Raw genomic sequence first — 20,146 nt, 5'->3', positions numbered from 1 at the left:
TCGAATCTCAAAATATTGGCAAATCTGATTTGTTTTTCAAATTTGGAGCGAATTCGATTTAAATCATATCGATTTGCTCATCTGTAATTAGCCCCTTTTAATGATATGTAATCTCAGCTAAAAATCATTTTTCATTAAAAATGTTTATGTCTGTTTGCTTTTATAAGATGCTTGTTTCCCTGCACATTGCGGTCTGCAGAATGACGCTGAGAGTTTGTAACTCTAATCTGTTTTTCTGAATCTGATCTCCTCTGTGCTCATTTATGACCACTGACCACATCAAAGTGGAGCTGAACTTTGATATGGTCATAACTTAGGTGAGATTAGTAGAAAAAGACAAAAAAAAGGGTAAAAAAAACGCTAGTCTGAACACAAAGCCTCAGTTAAGTCATTCTGAAGCCAGGAAATTGCAGGAAATAAAAAGCTTGTAAATGCCAAACTTTTTCATGAAACCGAAGTACAAAAATGATTTTTAACCCAAAAAACATGCAGTTAAGTAAAAGGAAAACATTTACCAATTATCCATATTATTTAAAGATGTCTTTCACTAAAATACAAAAAGTTCCAAAAGTTATGATAAGAAGCAGGGTTAGGGGTATATTCCCATATGTTTTAGCCATCATGAAGTCAACCCCTTTTAATGAACAAGTCGTCTCGGTGATCGGCTAATTGCTGCAGGTCAACCAGACAATCAAATGGTATTTTCTCTGCAGTAACCTCTACAACGGAAAAGTTGGATTTCCAACCATCCATATAAGTGGGTAACTGTCATGTGATGCTTTGCACACACCTGGTGGAACGGTGTCATCAGACTCTGTTCACACTACTGAGTTTGACAAGCAACCTGAGACTTCTGCAGCCTGAGCCGGGCATCGGCTGGTGCAGGTTCACTGGTCTTCAGCTCTGCAGAAGTTAATTCTTACAGACTGCTGAGTAGGACCTAAGTGCTCAGGTTGATGACTGCCAAATGCAACTGTCACTTCTCTATTTAAGGCACTGCCTCCTTTTAGGAGGTGCCGATGATCACTTCAGCGATCCCTGTCTAGGTATTGTTCCTGTATATGGTGATTCGTGCAGCACTTTTGAGTGGTGTGAGAGTTCCCCTGTGGTGTGTTACTTCCTCTGCTATCAAATTGCCCCAGTACACATCTCCTGTGTGTTTTGAGTGCTGTATATACAAGTTTCCTTTCTCCTTTTTCCATGTCGTTTCTGGGGTTTTGGCTTTGTGTTTTCCGGCCCGCCCAGAGGGTATGGGAGAGGGGGAGTAAGATCAGGGCTTGGACAGGAGTTAGGGCCACACTGGAGGCTCGGACCTGTCTACCATCAAACCTACCTTCGAGATAAGGGACAGCGCAGGGTCACAAGTCTTAGGGACAACCCAGGGACCCCTGTCCTGTCTCCACTTACCCCATGACAGTAACCATGTGACGCATGGATGGATCAGGTCTACTAGAGCAATAGTCATTCTGCGGATACTGAGTTGACTTGTCCCTCTATTATGTCATATAATAAAGGGGTAGCCTTACTAAGCCAGGGAAGGAGTCTTGCGAGGATAATTTGCATATTCCCAGTGCCTTCTGGGATAAGTGAAGAGTCACCGCGAGCTCAAGGAGAACCGGGTTTTGGCCGTTACAGCCGGAAGGAAGACTTCTGAAAGCCAGGGAAGGAGTCTTGCGAGGATAATTTGCATATTCCCAGTGCCTTCTGGGATAAGTGAAGAGTCACCGCGAGCTCAAGGAGAACCGGGTTTTGGCCGTTACAGCCGGAAGGAAGACTTCTGAAAGCCAGGGAAGGAGTCTTGCGAGGATAATTTGCATATTCCCAGTGCCTTCTGGGATAAGTGAAGAGTCACCGCGAGCTCAAGGAGAACCGGGTTTTGGCCGTTACAGCCGGAAGGAAGACTTCTGAAAGCCAGGGAAGGAGTCTTGCGAGGATAATTTGCATATTCCCAGTGCCTTCTGGGATAAGTGAAGAGTCACCGCGAGCTCAAGGAGAACCGGGTTTTGGCCGTTACAGCCGGAAGGAAGACTTCTGAAAGCCAGGGAAGGAGTCTTGCGAGGATAATTTGCATATTCCCAGTGCCTTCTGGGATAAGTGAAGAGTCACCGCGAGCTCAAGGAGAACCGGGTTTTGGCCGTTACAGCCGGAAGGAAGACTTCTGAAAGCCGCGCGCCTAGCGGCGCGCGAATTTTAGCCTGTCTTCATTGTGAGCGTGAGTGAGCAAAGTGTGAGCAAAAGTAAGTGTGAGTAGAATTGTTTGTATTTAGTTGTTTAATTACTTAACATTTGTTTAGTGCTATCCCCATTAGAAAATGTGCTCCACTATTGCTAATGCGATCCAGTGTACATCTTGTCTCATGTATGCAGTCCTTGAAAAGCCGTTCGAGGGTGCATACTGTTGTTCGAGATGTGCGCAAGTTGCACGTTTGGAAGCCCAGATACTGGATCTAAATGAGCAGCTGGCAACTCTGAGATGCATTAGCAATATGGAAAGGAGTGTGCTGCTCACTGAGCAGCAGCTTGCTGGGTCAGATGTGGGGGAGGATCGTAGTAGGGAGCGGCAGGATGGTGAGGTAGGTAGCTGGGTGACAGTTAGAAAGGGGGGTAAAGGGAAAAGTGCTAGGAAGGCTAGTCCTGAACTGACACACCCCAATAGGTTTGCAAACTTGGCAGATGAGGGGGATGTCATTACAGGGGTAGCATTGCTGCAGCAAGGCATGACCTCTGAACGCCAGAGGAGTGTCTGCTCCAGTAAGGGGGGGAATAGGAGTGCAGGGCAGGCAAGACAGGTACTGGTAGTGGGGGACTCAATTATTAGGGGGACAGATAGGGCAATCTGTCACAAAGACAGGGATCGCCGAACAGTGTGCTGTCTTCCTGGCGCTCGAGTTCGGCACATCGCTGATCGGGTTGACAGATTACTGGGAGGGGCTGGGGAGGACCCAGCGGTCATTGTACACATTGGCACAAATGACAAAGTTAGAGGTAGGTGGAAGGTCCTTAAAGATGATTTCAGGGAATTAGGTTGTAAGCTTAAAGCATGGACCTCAAAGGTGGTATTTTCGGAAATACTACCTGTGCCACGAGCCACACCAGAGAGGCAAAGAGAGATCAGGGAGGTTAACAGGTGGCTCAAGAATTGGTGTAGGAAAGAGGGTTTTGGGTTCCTGGAGAATTGGGCCGACTTTTCAGTTGGCTACAGATTCTATGCTAGGGATGGGCTGCATCTTAATGGGGAGGGTGCAGCTCTGCTGGGGCAGAAAATGGCTAGAAGGTTGGAGGAGTGTTTAAACTAGGAATAGGGGGCGAGGGTATTCACTTTAAAGAAGGGGAATGTAGTGCAGATAGTGACCAGGGCACAAGTAACGAAATTGGGGGTGGTACGGGGGGAAGGGTTAGGACAGTCAATACAGTAAGCAGGAATATAGGTACAGAGTCATACGTAACGTGCATGTACACTAATGCCCGAAGCCTCACAAATAAGGTGGAGGAATTAGAATTAATATTGTTGGAAGAAAATTATGATATAGTGGGGATATCAGAGACATGGCTGGATGAGAGCTATGACTGGGCTGTTAATTTACAGGGTTATAGCCTATTCAGGAATGACCGTACAAATAAGCGAGGGGGAGGTGTGTGTCTATATGTAAAATCATCCTTAAAACCCATCCTGCGTGACAACATATGTGAGGGTACTGAGAATGTAGAGTCCCTATGGGTGGAGATAAGGGGGGGGAGAATGAATAATAAAATACTGATAGGGGTGTGTTATAAGACGCCGAATATTATGGAAGAGGTAGAGAATCTCCTCATAAAGCAAATTGATAAAGCAGCGAGTCTCGGAGAGGTAATTATTATGGGGGACTTTAACTATCCTGATATAAATTGGGGAACAGAAACTTGCAGTTCCAGCAAAGGAAATAGATTTTTGATAACAATGAAAGATAATTACCTTTCACAAATGGTACAGGACCCCACAAGAGGGGGAGCACTACTAGACCTTGTACTAACCAATAGGCCAGACCGCATATCAAATATACAAGTTGGGGGTTACTTGGGGAATAGTGATCACAAAATAATAAGTTTTCATGTATTCTTTAGTAAGATGTCTAGTAGAGGGGCTACAAGGACACTAAACTTCAGGAAAGCAAATTTTAAACGGTTGAGAGATGATCTTAGTGCAATAAACTGGGATGATGTACTAAGTAATAAAAGTACACAAAGCAAATGGGAGACTTTTATGAGCATCCTGAATAGGGCTTGTGCAGAAAATATACCCTATGGGAACAAACATGCTAGAAATAGGAGGAAACCCCTATGGCTAAATAGAGCTGTAAGGGAAGCAATAAAAGAAAAACAGAAAGCCTTAAAAGAATTAAAGAGGGCAGGTAGTGATGAGGCATTATATAATTATAGAAAATTAAATAAAATATGTAAAAAGCAAATTAAGTTAGCTAAGTTTGAGACAGAGAGACTCATTGCGAGAAAAAGTAAAAATAATCCTAAAATATTCTTTAACTACATAAACAGTAAAAAACTGAAAAGCGATAGTGTTGGCCCCCTTAAAAATAGTCTTGGTGAAATGGTGGAAGGGGATGAGGGTAAATCCAACCTGCTGAATGACTTTTTTTCTACGGTTTTTATACAAGAAAATGCCATGGCAGATGACATGACCAGTGATGCCATAAATTCACCCTTGAATATTACCTGCTTAACCCAGCAGGAAGTACGCCGCCGCCTCGAAATCACTAAGGTTGACAAATCTCCGGGCCCGGATGGCATACACCCCAGAGTACTACAGGAATTGAGTTCTGTGATAGATAGACCATTATTTTTAATCTTCTCAGATTCCTTAATAACAGGGTCGGTACCGCAGGACTGGCGCATAGCAAATGTGGTGCCAATATTCAAAAAGGGGACAAAAACTGAGCCGGGAAATTATAGGCCGGTAAGTTTAACCTCTACGGTTGGTAAAATCCTTGAGGGTTTCTTGAGAGATGCTATACTGGAGTATCTCAAGAAAAATAACCTTATGACAGAGTATCAACATGGGTTTATGAGGGATCGATCCTGTCAAACTAATTTGATCAGCTTCTATGAAGAGGTAAGTTCAAGCCTGGACCAGGGAAATGCAGTGGATGTTGTGTATATGGACTTTTCAAAAGCTTTTGATACGGTGCCACACAAAAGGTTGGTACATAAAATGAGAATAATGGGGATAGGGGAAAATATGTGTAACTGGGTTAAAAACTGGCTCAGTGATAGGAAACAAAGGGTGGTTATTAATGGTACGTACTCGGACTGGGTCTCAGTTCATAGTGGGGTACCACAGGGGTCAGTATTGGGCCCGCTTCTTTTCAACATATTTATAAATGACCTTGTTGGGGGCATGCGGAGTAGAATTTCAATATTTGCAGATGATACTAAACTCTGCAGGGTAATCAATACAGAGGAGGATAATTTTATATTACAGGGAGATTTATGTAAATTGGAGGATTGGGCTGAGAAGTGGCAATTGAAGTTTAATGTAGATAAATGTAAGGTCATGCACTTGGGTAGAGGAAATAACATTTATGATTATGTACTTAATTGTAGAACACTGGGTAAAACAGACACAGAAAAAGACTTGGGTGTATGGGTGGATGGTAAACTTCACTTTAGTGGACAGTGTCAGGCAGCTGCTGCCAGGGCTAATAAAATAATGGGATGTATTAAAAGAGGTATAAGTGTTCATGAAAAAAATATAGTTCTACCTCTGTACAAGTCACTAGTGCGACCGCACTTAGAATACTGTGTACAATTCTGGTCACCGATATATAAGAAGGACATAGCTGAACTGGAGAGGGTGCAAAGAAGAGCGACCAAGATTATTAGAGGAATGGGGGGGCTGCAATACGAAGACAGGTTATTAAACTTGGGGTTATTTAGTCTGGAAAAACGAAGGCTTAGGGGAGATCTAATCACAATGTATAAATATATGAGGGGACAGTACAGAGACCTTTCCAAAGATCTATTTACACCTAGGCCTGCGACTGGAACACGGGGGCATCCGCTACGTCTTGAGGAAAGAAGGTTTAATCATAATCACAGACGAGGATTCTTTACTGTACGAGCAGTGAGACTATGGAACTCTCTGCCGCATGATGTTGTAATGAGTGATTCACTGCTAACATTTAAGCAGAGCCTGGATGCCTTTCTTGAAAAATTTAATATAACCAGTTATGTATATTAGATTTTATGACAGGGTATTGATCCAGGGAACTAGTCTGATTGCCGGATGTGGAGTCAGGAAGGAAATTTTTTTCCCCATTGGAACTTGTTTGCCACATTGGGGTTTTTTGCCTTCCTCTGGATCAACATGTTAGGTTACGGGTTGAACTAGATGGACTTAGAGTCTCCCTTCAACCTTAAAAACTATGATACTATGATACTATGATGTGATCCCGTTAATTTTCAGGCTATTTTATTGTAAGGTAAAGGACTGTTTCCTACCGTTCCGGGTATCATCTGCTGTTGCATCTGTCTCTGCATGATGCTGGTCTTCTCCATCATTTGCTGGGTTAATAACGCTTGCTGGGTGTTGTAGCCATTTGGACTTGAACAAGAAGGGGAGCTTGTGCTGCCGCCAAGACTTGTAGCGTTACACTGCTGGTCCTGAAAAAAAAAAGTAGAAAGCACAAGATCAATAACGAGAAGACACGAGGATTGTAATAGGATTGCAACAGCCAAATATCCAAAAGTTGTTGAAGAACTACAGAGAGAGGTACCATTCGTGGTGGCATTCCGGAATATATCACATATCCACTGAAGGGGGATAAAAGGTTGATTGGTGAGGAACTGGCCGATGGAATTGCTAGAGTAGAGAATCCTGGTCCCCCCAGCTACACAACTGCGGCAAGGAAGAGCTGGCAAAGAATAGCGGTGCCGCTCCGTGGCCGAAACAGCCAAACGCAAGGTGAGCCGGTCAGACTACTACTGATCTAACATTTATCACCTATACGATGGATATTTGCTCGTGGCCTGCTGACCTAATACACATGGTCATGCCATATTAAACTGATGATGAAGACGCATAGTTCCCCCAATCCTGGATAGTACCCTGTTTCCTCAAAAATGAGACCTAACCTGAAAATAAGTAGTAGGATTTTTGGGGCTTTTTTGAGTTTGCTTAAAATATAAGCACCACTCCAAAAATAAGCCCTAGTTGCAATTCCATAGCAAAGTGTCCAAGCAGCTAAAAAAGTTAAAGAATACAGCAAGGACTCTTCATCAAAGAATGCAGACAGCCCCAAAAGAGAGCAGACAACCCCCCTCAAAAAAGCAAACAACAAAAAAAAACCCACAAAGCGCACTCCCCAGATCCTTGACAATTACAGTTGACAAGTGCTGATGGTGGATGGGCTCTCACACAGAGATCTGCGTTGCTCTCAGGTCCCTCGCTATTCCAGCTGCATTGCACTGCAGCTCTGGCAAACAGATTAGGTACTAGTATCACCTTCGTGTGAGTGATACTGCTTCCAGTCACCAGGGGGAGCCAACCGCTGTAGAACGCAGGGGGACCTGACAGCGACAAAGATTTGTATGTGAGAGCCCATTCACATGCCAACTCGAATTGTTTGGGGTTTGGTAAATGCGATTCTTTTTGGGGGTGTCTGCTTTCTTGTGGGCTTAAACTTAGTATTACATAGAGAATAATAAATTTAAGTAGATAGTTTAAACCTTTGTAAATATGGTCTGTACCCACCACTAAAGCAGGGGTTCTGCATCATGACAATAGTGAATCAGATAAGAAAATGTGTACCTGAACCAGTAATCGGATTAATACAAAATGTTGATGTTGCAGAATCTGATGACCGGATTAGATTTGAACAAATGTTGATTTTTTTTTTCAAGAATAAATGTGGATTGTTGTTCATGGGAAAATATAAGGCCTCCCCTGAAAATAAGCCCTAGCGCATCCTTCAGAGCAAAAAAATAATATAAGACCCTGTCTTACTTTTGGGAAAACACTTTAGGTGGCCACAATGGCAATGCTTTGGCGCACTGTACCTAGCTCTGTAGAATGGCTTACTGTTAGCTATGCTCTTGCAGAGACAGAGCGAGATCCTGCAGCTGCATCCCCCTTCCCCTTTATAGGAGTGGCTGAAACAGCTACGCACATGATAGGCTTCTTAGCAGTCATATTTCAAATGATGTATCATTTATAAACTTTCCACTGAATAAATGTTTGTGGCAACTTTCTCTTTTTTTTTGCATATTAATTTGATAGCTAAGGAGCCCAGCCACTTTGCTGTAGACTGGTTGGCCATAAAAATCTGGAGACCTCAAAGCAAAGGCTCATTTCAATACCCCTACATTTGTACAAGAAATTTATCACCCACCTCAAACGTACCACTGACTGCACAGAGAGGCAGAGAAAAACTGCAGCTGCTTCCCCCTCCTCCCCCTACAGCCAAACACCATCCTCATGAATAGGTGATAAATGCTAGATTGGCTTATTTTCCTCTATAGCTTACCATTAGCTATGGTCTTGCACAATGAGAGGAGTTACAGCTGTACCCCCCTCTAAAGGATTGACTGAAGGAGCCAAGCACTTGCAGGGGGTCTCAGTGATCCACCAATCTAACACTTATAAACTATCAATTGGATGAAAGTTTGTGGCAGGATTCTCTTCACAGAAATATATGGCATATAAATGTAATAGCCAAGATGCCCAGCCCTCATTCCTGGAGGAAAAGTACTAATAATATGCATGGTAAACTCACAGCAAAGGCCACCATTCACTGTCTAGTTCTGTACAATGGATTCTTTCCCTCCTGGCTAAGGAGAGAGATAGGGGGAGAGAGAGAAAGAGAGAGGGAGGGAGAGAGAGAAGAGAGAGACAGAGAGAGAGTGGGGGAGGGAGGGAGAGAGGGAGGGAGGGAGAGAGGGAGGGAGAGAGAGAGTGGAGAGAGAAGAGAGACAGAGAGAGAGGGGGAGGGAGAGATAGGAGAGGGAGAGGGGGAGGGAGGGAGAGAGAGAGTGGAGAGAGAGAAGAGAGAGACAGAGAGGGAGGGAGAGATAGGAGAGAGAGAGAAAGAAGAGAGAGACAGAGAGGGAGAGAGAGAGAGAGAGGGGGAGAGAGAGAGGGAGAGAGAGAGGGAGAGAGAGAGGGAGAGAGAGAGTGAGGGAGAGAGAGAGAGAGGGAGAGAGAGAAAGAGAGGGAAAAGGAGAGGGAGAGATAGGAAAGAGAGAGAGAAAGAAGAGAGAGAAGAGAGACAGAGGGAGAGAGAGAGAGATAGAGAGCGAGAGGGAGGGAGAGAGAAAAAAGAGGGAGAGAGAAGGAGAGAGGCAGAGGGAGGGAGGATGAGAGTGAGCAAAAAGGCGGGAGAGAGAAGCAGAGAAATGGAGAGAGAGGGGGAGAGAGAAAAATAGGGGGAGAGGAGAGGTAGAAGGAAAGGGAGAAGGAGAAGGAGAGAGAGGGAGAAAGAGAGGGAGGGAGAGAGTGAGGGAACGAGAGAAAAAGAGGGAGAGAAGGCGAGAGATGGAGAGAGATGGAGAGAGACGGAGAGAGACGGAGAGAGAGGGAGAGAGAGAGGGAAAGATAAAAAGAGAAAGGAGAGAGATGGAGAGAGAGTGAGGGAGGGAGATGAAAAGAGGGAAAGAGAAGGAGAGGGAGAGAGAAAAAGAGGGAGAGAGGAGAGAAATGGAGAAGGAAACAGAGAGAGAGAGAGGGGGGGGAGAGGGAGAGAGAAGGAGAGGGAGAGAGAAAAAGAGGGAGAGAGGAGAGAAATGGAGAAGGAAACAGAGAGAGAGAGAGGGGGGGGGAGAGGGAGAGAGAAGGAGAGGACCATCATTCCCCAAATTGTGCCCCCGACACCCCATCCCCACAACCCTAACCCACTCCCCTGTCACACGTTTTTTTTCTTGCTTTGGCAACACTAATTGTATTTTGGTCCTGCCAATAAAGCCTATTTGATTTGAGAGGGAAAGAGAAGGAGAAGAAGAGAGAGGAGAGAGCGAGAGGAGAGAGAAGGAGAGAGAAGGAAAGAGAAGGAGAGAGAAGGAGAGGGAGAAAGGGGGAAAGAGAGTGAGACGGAGAGGGAGAGAAGCTGCAGCTCCTTCCTCGCTTTATAAAGATGCCCATCCACCGTTCCTTGTGGAAAGCTATCCACAAACACTAGGTGACTTCAAGTCATAGAGAGAAAGGGAAGCTGCAGTACCATCCTAGACTTTTTACTATTTGCTCTGTTACTGTAGAAAGCATTTAAGTTTGTGGGGATAAAAAATATTTCTGCACCTTTCAAATATATAAATGTATGGTGGCCGGCCTCAAGGCAAAGACTGACCTCACGGTCCCTAGCTCTTTACAATGGATACTTCGTCCCTAAGCCTAATGCTAGCTATGCGCTTGTAGAGGGAGAGAGAGAAGCTGCAGCTCCTTCTTCTATTGAACTAACATAAAATGTCGTAGCCAACTGCTGATAAATATGTGTGATCAGTTTTCTTAGATCTGTGGCATAATTGCTTTAAAATTTGCTAAGAAAGATTCCCAACCGTTATTCTTCATTCTTAAATGCATGGGGTCATCTGGGCAAAGCAATAGAGAGAGAAGCTGCAGCAGTGAATGTTCTGGGCTATTAAAAGATGAATAAATATAAAAAAATTTATATATATATATATATATATATATATATATATATATATATATATATATATATATATTATATATATTATATATATTATATATACATATACATATATACACACACATTTAAAAGTAGACTTCTAGCTCACCCCTACTGATGTTTAGGAGGCAAAGATATAATTTTCCTTATTACACTATTTTACTACCCCATAAATAAAACCTACCATGCAAATAAAGCCCTAGCGTAATTATTCAAGTTTTTTGCGGATGATCGAAATATAGGCCCTACTCCAAACATAAGCCCTAGTTACCGTTCATAAAGAAAAGTAGATTGAAATAGTGGTCAGGCAGCTATACATATAATAAAGGAAAATCAACTCGTAGGACAGATAGACCCTTGAATAAAAGAAAGCCGACATCCCCAAAAGAAGGTCACTGAAAAGACCCCACAAGGCTCAAAGCAATAAGGGTTGTCAAAGTGCCGGGCTCTCACACACATCCCTAATTGCTTTTGAGTGAGATTCTTTTGGGGGTGTCTGCTTTTCTTAGTGAAGGGTCTGTCCACCATATACTACGGTTCAGTACCAAGAAATATACCGTACTAGTGTATTGACCCCAGACAACAGGAGGTCTAAAAGAAAGAGCTATTCCATGGAGTACAAGAAAGGAATCGCGGAGGAGTCTCAGGGCAAAAACCTTACTGCTTTCTGCAGAGAGAAGATGGTGGAAATTCAAATGGCTGAAAATGGTGAACAAAGTACGATAACCTCAGTCAAGAGGTTACAAGGGAAATGCTGAAAAGCTCAAGTGTGGATCAGATCTGCAACACTTGTTTCCCGAATTTGAGGACATAATCTGAGAATGGGTTTCCGTCAGGAGAGCAAAGGCTTTGGTCATTACTAGATTTGAATAAATTTTGATTTTTGTTCAAGAATAAACATAGACTGAAATTGATGGAAAAATAAGACATCCCCTGAAAATAAGCCCTGTCCCATCTTGTGAAAAAATAAAATTAATATAGGACCCTGTCTTATTTTCAGAGAGAAACAAGCCAATAATAATAAGTACCCATTAAATCAATGTACTACTGTGTTTCCCCAAAAATAAGCCTTGCCCCAAAAATAAGACCTAGTTCAATAATGAAGTGTCCATGCAGCTAAAAAAGTTAAAGATACTACAGGACACTTCATTAAAGAAAGCAGACATCCCCAAAAGAGAGAAGACAGACCCCTCAATAGTATTCAGACCAGACCTAAAACGGGACACTGTGAAATGCAAGGACCTGCGATGGAACGTGCACACACACGAGTTGATACCGTAATGCTCCGGGGACCTGAGACGCAGTGGAACATATCGAGGCCCACGGTGGAACACATTGAGGACCTGCATTGGAACGCATTGATGACCCACGGTGGAATGCATCAAGGATCTGCATTGGAACGCATTAATGACCCACAGTGGAATGCATCGAGGACCTGCATTGAAACGCATTGATGACCCATGGTGGAACGCATCGAGGACCCACGGTGGAACGCATCAAGGCCCAGCATTGGAACGCATTGATGACACATGGTGGAACACATCGAGGACCCACAGTGGAACGCATCGAGGCCCTGCATTGGAACGCATCGAGGACCTGCATTGGAACGCATTGATGACACATGGTGGAACACATCGAGGACCCACAGTGGAACGCATCGAGGCCCAGCATTGGAACGCATTGATGACACATGGTGGAACACAGCGAGGACCCACAGTGGAACGCATCGAGGCCCTGCATTGGAACGCATCGAGGACCTGCATTGGAACGCATTGATAACACATGGTGGAACACATCGAGGACCCACAGTGGAACGCATCGAGGCCCTGCATTGGAACGCATTGATGACACATGGTGGAACACATCGAGGACCCACAGTGGAACGCATCGAGGACCTGCATTGGAACGCATTGATGACCCATGGTGGAACACATCGAGGACCCACAGTGGAACGCATCGAGGACCTTCATTGGAACGCATTGATGACCCACAGTGGAACGCATCGAAGACCTGCGGTGGAACGAATCTATGCATTCCACCGCAGGTCCTCACGTTGCACAGCATCCCAGGTCCCCCTGCCAGTCGGAACCTTTATGGTATCACTGGATGTTTGTTTGTGTGTGTGATGTTACTGTGATCTTATGTGTGTGTGTGTGCGTGTGTGTTTGTTGGCCGGAAGCAGGGGAGGACCACTGTGGAGCACAACAAGGTCTTGCTGGGAGCGTCCGATGTGGATAGCAGGAGGACCTGGGAGTGACGCAGATGTCTGGTATGATTCTCCAGGAGAAGAGTGTCTGCCTTTTTTGAGGGGCAAACTTTCCCCCAACCTGTTTCCTCAAAAATAAGACCTACCCCGAAAATAAGCCCTAGCGCATTTTTTTCGGGGCAAAAAATAATATAAGACAGTTTTATTTTCAGGTAAACACAGTAATTAGTTAAATCATGAGATGAAGATATCGAGATTGACTGCTCCAGAAAGTATCATTACGTGAACTTTACAGGAGCCCTGACTGATTCACGACCTCTGTAGTTTCCACAAATTAGGTGGCTGACTGTGGAAAATGATGCGAGGTGTTATATTTCCCAAAATGGTGAGTTCATATGCACGGTGAACTACATTGGTCCTGACATATCATGGAATTTTCCTGTCCCCTGGTTTGCAGTTCCAGAGCAAGTAATTTATTATTTAATCTCCCGATGGACTGACTGAATACATGAATATAGAGGTACAAATCTATGTTATTTTTCAAAACTGATGAGTAACCTAACCATTTTAATAATTATTTCATGAAGTAACTGTATATATGAAAATAAGCAACTTCGTAATACAAGTAATATACAGTATATTATCAGAGAAACCTTATCCTTTCACCTCCTGGATTGTTCTTTCACCCTCATTTTGTCATGCCAGAGAGTATGGGCGCTCAGTTTGCATTGCGGCACAAGGGGGACGTTGGGAATGGTATAGAAGGAACACCCTGACAATGGGGAGAGGGGACGCCTCCTGCAATTCAGGGTCCTTTTTCCTGTCATCATCACATGCACAGGCACTCACTTGCCCTGAACTCACCCTGGCTAGTGAGAAGGCTGGCAAGAACAATAGTCTCACCACTGATAACAACAAAAGATTAGAGGGAGAGAGGGAAAATAGACACAAAAAGTAAAACACTCCAATGCAGCTAACACCACAGCTGCAATAGTCACGACCCCTCAGCTTCTTCCAGAGACAAGCGCCTTCCAATGTGGACAGCATAAAAATGAGAATCTATAACGGACTTCAGAAAGAGAGTGGTCATAAAAGAGCTGCACCTGAGATTAAGGGGCACTTTGCACACTACGACATCGCATGTGCGATGTCGGAGGAGTCAAATCGAAAGTGACGCACATCCGGCATCGCACTCGACATCGTAGTGTATAAATCCTAGATTATACGATTAACGAGCGCAAAATCGTCGTAATCGTATCATCGGTGCAGTGTCTGGGAAATCCATAATTACGTTGCAGCGACAGGTACGATGTTGTTCCTCGTTCCTGCGGCAGCACACATCGCTGTGTATGAAGCCGCATGAGCGAGGAACATCACCTTACCTGCGTCCCGGCTGCAATGAGAAGGAAGGAGGTGGGCGGGATGTTTACATCCGCGCTCATCTTCGCCCCTCCGCTCCTATTGGTCGCCTGCCGTGTGACGTCGCAGTGACGGCGCACGACCCGCCCCCTTAGGAAGGAGGCGGTTCGCCGGCCAGTACGGCGTCGCAGGGCGGGTGAGTGCATGTGAAGCTGCCGTAGCGATAATGTTCGCTACGCCAGCAATCACGATATCGCACCTGCGACAGGGGCGGGGACTATCGTGCTCGGCATCGCAAGCATCGGCTTGCGATGTCGTTGTGTGCAAAGTGCCCCTAAGGCTACCAAGGACAGCCCGATAGGAAACAGTCCTTAACCCCTGCAATACTAAAAGAAAGTAGATTCACTCACATACAAATTGTAGACCTGTGAACAATAAGGTGTTGTGACCTTCTGGTCCCAGACTCGCCAGAGCAGGCCAGACACACTCATGACACATTTCATGGGTGAAATATGTATTCACTGAAGACATTTTCCCATTAGTGGGACAGAAGATACAGTTGGGGCTTTAAAAATTCTATGGAGCTGGGAAGGGGGAAGATAAGGTATAATCTCAGACATTCCTACTGAGAGTAAAAAACAAAAAAAAAAACAGATATAGTTCTCCATAGAACTTTTTGAGCACCAATTGTCATTTTTTTATCTCGGTAATAGGAAACTCTATTTTCACTGAAGGAAAAATTTACATGTGAATTGAAAATTTTCAGAATGAACGCTCAGTCCAGGAGGAAAAGGAAGAATGATTCTAAGAAGATATATTATAAAGTTTCTTATTTTCATTTAGACTATTGATTTATGGGGGAAAAATAAAATTTAACAAACTTTCTGTCAAAAGTTTTAAGTTTTTCATGATCTATTAGTCCTGCTGCTCCTCTGAGTATGCCATTTTTTTTATCCACTATATGATTCCAGAGATATGGGCCTTTTAATTTAGTTCTGGTTTTTATGGTTTTTTACAGGGTAATTAAACAGAGCAGCCTAAAGACACGTCCCAGAGGATCCTGTGAACCACGCCCCCTTGTAAAAAAAATAAATAAAATTGCACTAAATAATAAATGTCTAAATCTCTGGAACCATGTGGTGTATTTTTAAAAAAATGAACAAAAACTCAATACACTGGAGGACAGCAGTAATAAAAAAAAGCAAATGTCCACTTTGACCTCGTGACAGTGCATGTGCACTGACCGTGCAATTCTGCCATACACACCCTTGTTGTTCAGTTTCTTTCTGATGGTGGACTAACAAATGTAAGAGAGGCCTTTAGTTGCTTAGAGGTTACCTTGGGTTCCTTTGTGATTTAGTGGATTATTTATTATCTACCTTGCTTTTGAAGTGTTTTTGTTGATTATTACCCTACCAGGGAGTGGTAAATGACCGTGAATTTGCTCTATCTGTCTGACTGTGGAATGGTGGACGCCAAACTCTTTAGAGATTGTTTTGTAACCTTTTCCAGACTCACAAGCATCAACAACTTTTCTTCAGAGTTCCCCAGAAATCTCCTTTGTTTGTGCCATGATACACTTCTACAAATGTATTCTGAGGATCAGACTTTGATAGATCCCTGATATTTAAATAAAATAGGTTGCTCACTCACACCTGGAAAGCCTGCACTCGCAGGGGGTTGGACCCGATGGCCCTTGAGGTCCCTTCCAATCCTACCATTCTATGACCTTATTGAAAAAAACAGGATCTTATTTCACCTTCAAATTCTTTGCTAATACTAAAGAGTACTGTCACAACACGGACTAAGGGAAGGTGTCCGCCGTGAGGTAAAACACACCACAGACAGCGGTTTCACCAAGACAAACAAGGGGTACGCTGGGGACACATTAACAACAGTGGGCCCTGATGCTAGTGAGTGGGAAGATGGACACCTCTTCCACTCAACTAGCCAGCCTCTATAAAGGTTCCTCATCCTCACCTGTTGCCGAGCACGAACCTGAAGCCCTGAGAGACCATGCAGTAAGCCCTGGCTAGTGAGTGGGAAGGTAAGGATCACTAGTCCCACCACTGCACTAAAACAACACACCATAGGAAGGCAAGACACAGATGGGGGAAAAATAACCGATTAACTCCACCAACAAGGCTGCAGTCAGGCACCAGGTCATCAGGTACTGCAGTCTACACTGCAACTAACAGCAAGCACTCCAGCAGCTCCTTCCACCTCCAGGCCAAGCATCCAAATGGCAAAATGAATAACCGGCATATAAGTATATAAAAGGACTGGGAGTGGTCCCAAACCGGAAACACTTGACCAGGAGTCATAAGTTGCTTGCAAGTAAAACTGACATTAACCCTTGCCACACCCAGAGAAAACACGTTTAATATGTAGAATCTCAGATGACAATAAGATACTCTAGTCCTGATCCGGTCACTAATCTCAAAATTCAGAGAGACAGCAGAGACAGGTACACATACTTTTGCCACTCATTGATTTTTATTATTGGATCATTTTCCTCTTTTAAACTATTAAAAAGGTTCATATTTTTGACTCTCATTTTGTTTGGTTTTCTTTACCTAGTTTTAGGATTTGTGTAGAAATCAGATGTAGTTTTAGGTGAAATTTATGCAGATTGATGACCATTGATGAATCCTGATGACCATATGAAATCATCTATATATCGTAGCTCTAGCGTCTACTGATCTGATGTGATTCAATAACACCCTAAGTGATGTCTAGGCAAGGAATCTTAGGACACAGTTAGCAGACCGACTGCCTGCAGACAATTAACATGGCGGCTGGAAGGATTATGGTCTTCTCCGTTTTGGGGGGGAGGGGGAGACTCTTTAATCAACCTAAAGTACCTACTGTATACAAACTTGTTTTGTCACTATCCACAACTAATTTACAGGATTTCACATAAGGATTCTTCTGTGTGTGCAGAGTTTTAATAAAGAGTCCACTTTGGTGGTTACATTCTGGGATATTTATTTGTGCAGTCGCTTGGCTCGCATTCAGGTCTGACACATAATTAGACTTTTCTTCACATGTAACAAATTATGTCAGTCTGCATGCCGGATCCTTTATCCTTCGTGCTTAAGAACTATGTTAGGAGGCAATTTGCTGCCTGTCTGGACGTCATCAGGTGCCACAATCTACAATCCCGGGGTAACAACAACACTACTCACCCGGCCCGCCATCTACAGGCCCATGACCGAAGGAATGGAGGCAGACATAGACAGATACCTTCCGAGAAAGTTGTGCATTTTGTACGGTTAACTATCTGAATTTATTTGGAAAAAAATTCTGATTACCATAACATGAAACTGTGGAGTCTACGCACTACTCTATTTTCTCGATGCATGGGGTGCAGTCCTATTACTAGTAGTTTTGCACAAAACTCAACAATTGTCATGGCGGCATCAGACACTGTTCACATTACAGATCCGGACACTTAACGCTATGGTTTGGCAGGCTCAGGTGTCGACCAGCTATGAGCTTATTAATGATCATGCCAACAAGAGTTAGCCTCTGCTAGCCTGCTTGTTGCTTCTGGGATCACATGTTGTTGGAAGCCTTTCACATTGGCTCCCATCCTATTTAAGATGATGCAATCTGTCCTCTCATGCCGACTATAGTTTATTGCTGTGTTGGTCTGTGTGCCGTTTTGTCCCAGTCCTGCTTGTAATTGAATTGCTTTGTGCTTGGAGTTGTTGTGAAATTCTCCCGTTGTCTTGTTGTTTCTTCCCTACTCTTAGTTTCCTCCTAAGCTCTTATTGTCTTATACCTCTGTGTATCTGTGCAGTGAGACAGATTTTTTATTTCCCCTGTTTGTCTATGTCTGTTGGCTTTATCACTCCTGCAGGCCCGCACCAGGGGTTGGGGAGGTTTATAATTAGGGCTGGCCAGGAGCAGGGCCAGGAAGGCGGCTCAGACATCCTTACCTTCAGAGGTAAAGTTTTTAGATGAGGGATAGCTAGCCAGAGGGCCTGTTCTCTGCTTTCTCCCCACTCACAAGGGACAGAAGATACCTGAAACTGAAGGAGTCAAAAGAAGTTCTGATCACTGCAGATTATTCTTTTACACGTCCTGGTCAATAATGATTGCAGCATCTAAGTAGTTAGCCAAGTGGGTGGTCCCCAGTCTCTGTTTACACCATTTCAGTGTAAGCTGCCTTTACTTGTGCTCTTGTCAGAGGAGGTTGTTGAAATTTTTGATACTGCAGTGCAAAAAAGTGTTGCAGTGAATTGTAAATTTCATGATCTCTCTAAAGGTTGGCTGCTACTGTTTTTATTGATGGCATATTAGGATAGGCTATCAATATTTTAAGATTAGTGGTGGGTGGATCCGCAGATACCAGGGATCAGCAAGTCCAACCGGGTTTTTTTAAAAAAAACAAAAAAACACCGGTTCCAGCCCAGAATTGATCGCGGATTTTTGGCCAGATGCTGGTCCCCAAATAAATCTATGGGGACACGAATCAGGCACTTAAAAATAAGATAGGGGGATTGGAGCAAGCGCTTTATACTTATCAGCCTATGCACAGCTGTGATCTGTTTCCGGGGCCGCTTATTGCATTGCTTCGCCCACCCACCAGCAGTCCCAGCGTCTCTGATTGGTTCCAGTAAGACAGCGCCCCCAGTCTATGTGACATCACGTCTGACTGCTTTCAATCACACACCGTCTGCGTTGGTGTAAAAATAAATAAAAAAATTGGAGTAGGGTCCCCTATATTATGATACCCAGCACAGATAAATCATATGGCTACAGGCTTCAGCCACGTGCATACCTTGGCTGTATATCAAAATTAGAGGAACCGTATGCTTTTTTTTTTCTAATTATTCAAATAAATAAACAAAACTGCATGCGGTACCCCCAAATTTAACACCCAGCCATGATAAAGTCAACAGCTGGGAGCTGGTATACTCAGGCTGAGGAGATCCATGGTAATTGGGTCCCTCTGCCTCAAAATAGCAGCCAAGAATTGTCGCATCTAGTAGATGTGACAATCCGGGCACTTTACCTGGCTCATCCCGATTGCCCTGGTGTGGTGGCAATTGGGGTGATAAGGGGTTAATGACAGCTCACAGCTGCCACTAAACACTATATTAGTAATGGGAGGTGTCTATGAGGCAAATAAAACACAAACCCTGAAAAAATATTTTATTTGAAATAAAATACAAAAAAATCCACCCTCTTTCACCCCGTTATTAAACCCCAAAACACCAAGGTCCGAAGTAATCCACACAAGGTCCTACGACGATTCCAGCTCTTCTACATCTGAAGTGACAGCACGTGGGCATAGAATATGACCGCCCGCTGTGGGTTTCAGGCAGAGACTGAGCTGCAGTGATGAGTGGTGACATCACTCAGGTTATTTGCAGTCACAGCTACTATTTTATTCATGGCCAGCAATTAGGATAGGCCATCAATATCTGATCGGTGCGGTGCGACACCCAAAACACCCAACTCATCAGCTTTTACCAGATGCTACTGGAACACAGCAGCTTCATCAAAACTATGGTGCCCGAGATTGGGTACTACATTTGGGTACACGTTTTACATTGGGTTACATTTTTTAAGGCCACTATAGAAATGATGGAGCTGCTGTGTATGCCAGCATCTGAGAACTTCTGTCCATCGCCAGTAACTGCTGATTTGCGGGAGAGCAGGATGTACACGCCAACACCTTTAAATCACTAACCATTTTTAGTACGGTACATTATATGGTATCATAAATCATGGCATTTAAAATGATAACTTATCAGTTAAAAGAAAAAAAATAACTTGGGGAAAAAAAAAAACAAAACTATTTATCGATCTTGGAAGTGGATGAAAAACTAAAAAGAAAAAATGCCCCAAAATTGCCACAGCACTTAGGGGTTAAGCGACGAATATTTATGTGTCAAACAGG

The 20,146-nt window shown here is 43.8% G+C and overlaps 1 protein-coding gene and 1 long non-coding RNA gene across 2 annotated transcripts in view; one reads left to right on the top strand and one right to left on the bottom strand.

Annotated features, from left to right (window-relative positions):
* The window catches only part of MAML2 (mastermind like transcriptional coactivator 2), a 234,254-nt gene that overhangs the window by 11,352 nt on the left and 202,756 nt on the right, over nucleotides 1-20,146 (bottom strand). Inside the window, exon 4 of the mRNA XM_075337483.1 lies at nucleotides 6,493-6,654. Coding sequence (XP_075193598.1) covers nucleotides 6,493-6,654 — 162 coding nt within the window. The remainder of the gene's footprint in view (nucleotides 1-6,492; nucleotides 6,655-20,146) is intronic.
* LOC142292259 (uncharacterized) overlaps nucleotides 1-20,146 on the top strand; it is a 137,092-nt gene that overhangs the window by 17,808 nt on the left and 99,138 nt on the right. The gene's annotated exons all lie outside the window — the stretch shown is intronic.

This window comes from Anomaloglossus baeobatrachus, chromosome 2 (assembly GCF_048569485.1).
Source record: "Anomaloglossus baeobatrachus isolate aAnoBae1 chromosome 2, aAnoBae1.hap1, whole genome shotgun sequence".
Classification (NCBI taxonomy): domain Eukaryota; kingdom Metazoa; phylum Chordata; class Amphibia; order Anura; family Aromobatidae; genus Anomaloglossus; species Anomaloglossus baeobatrachus.
This window is presented reverse-complemented; position numbering and strand designations above follow the sequence as displayed.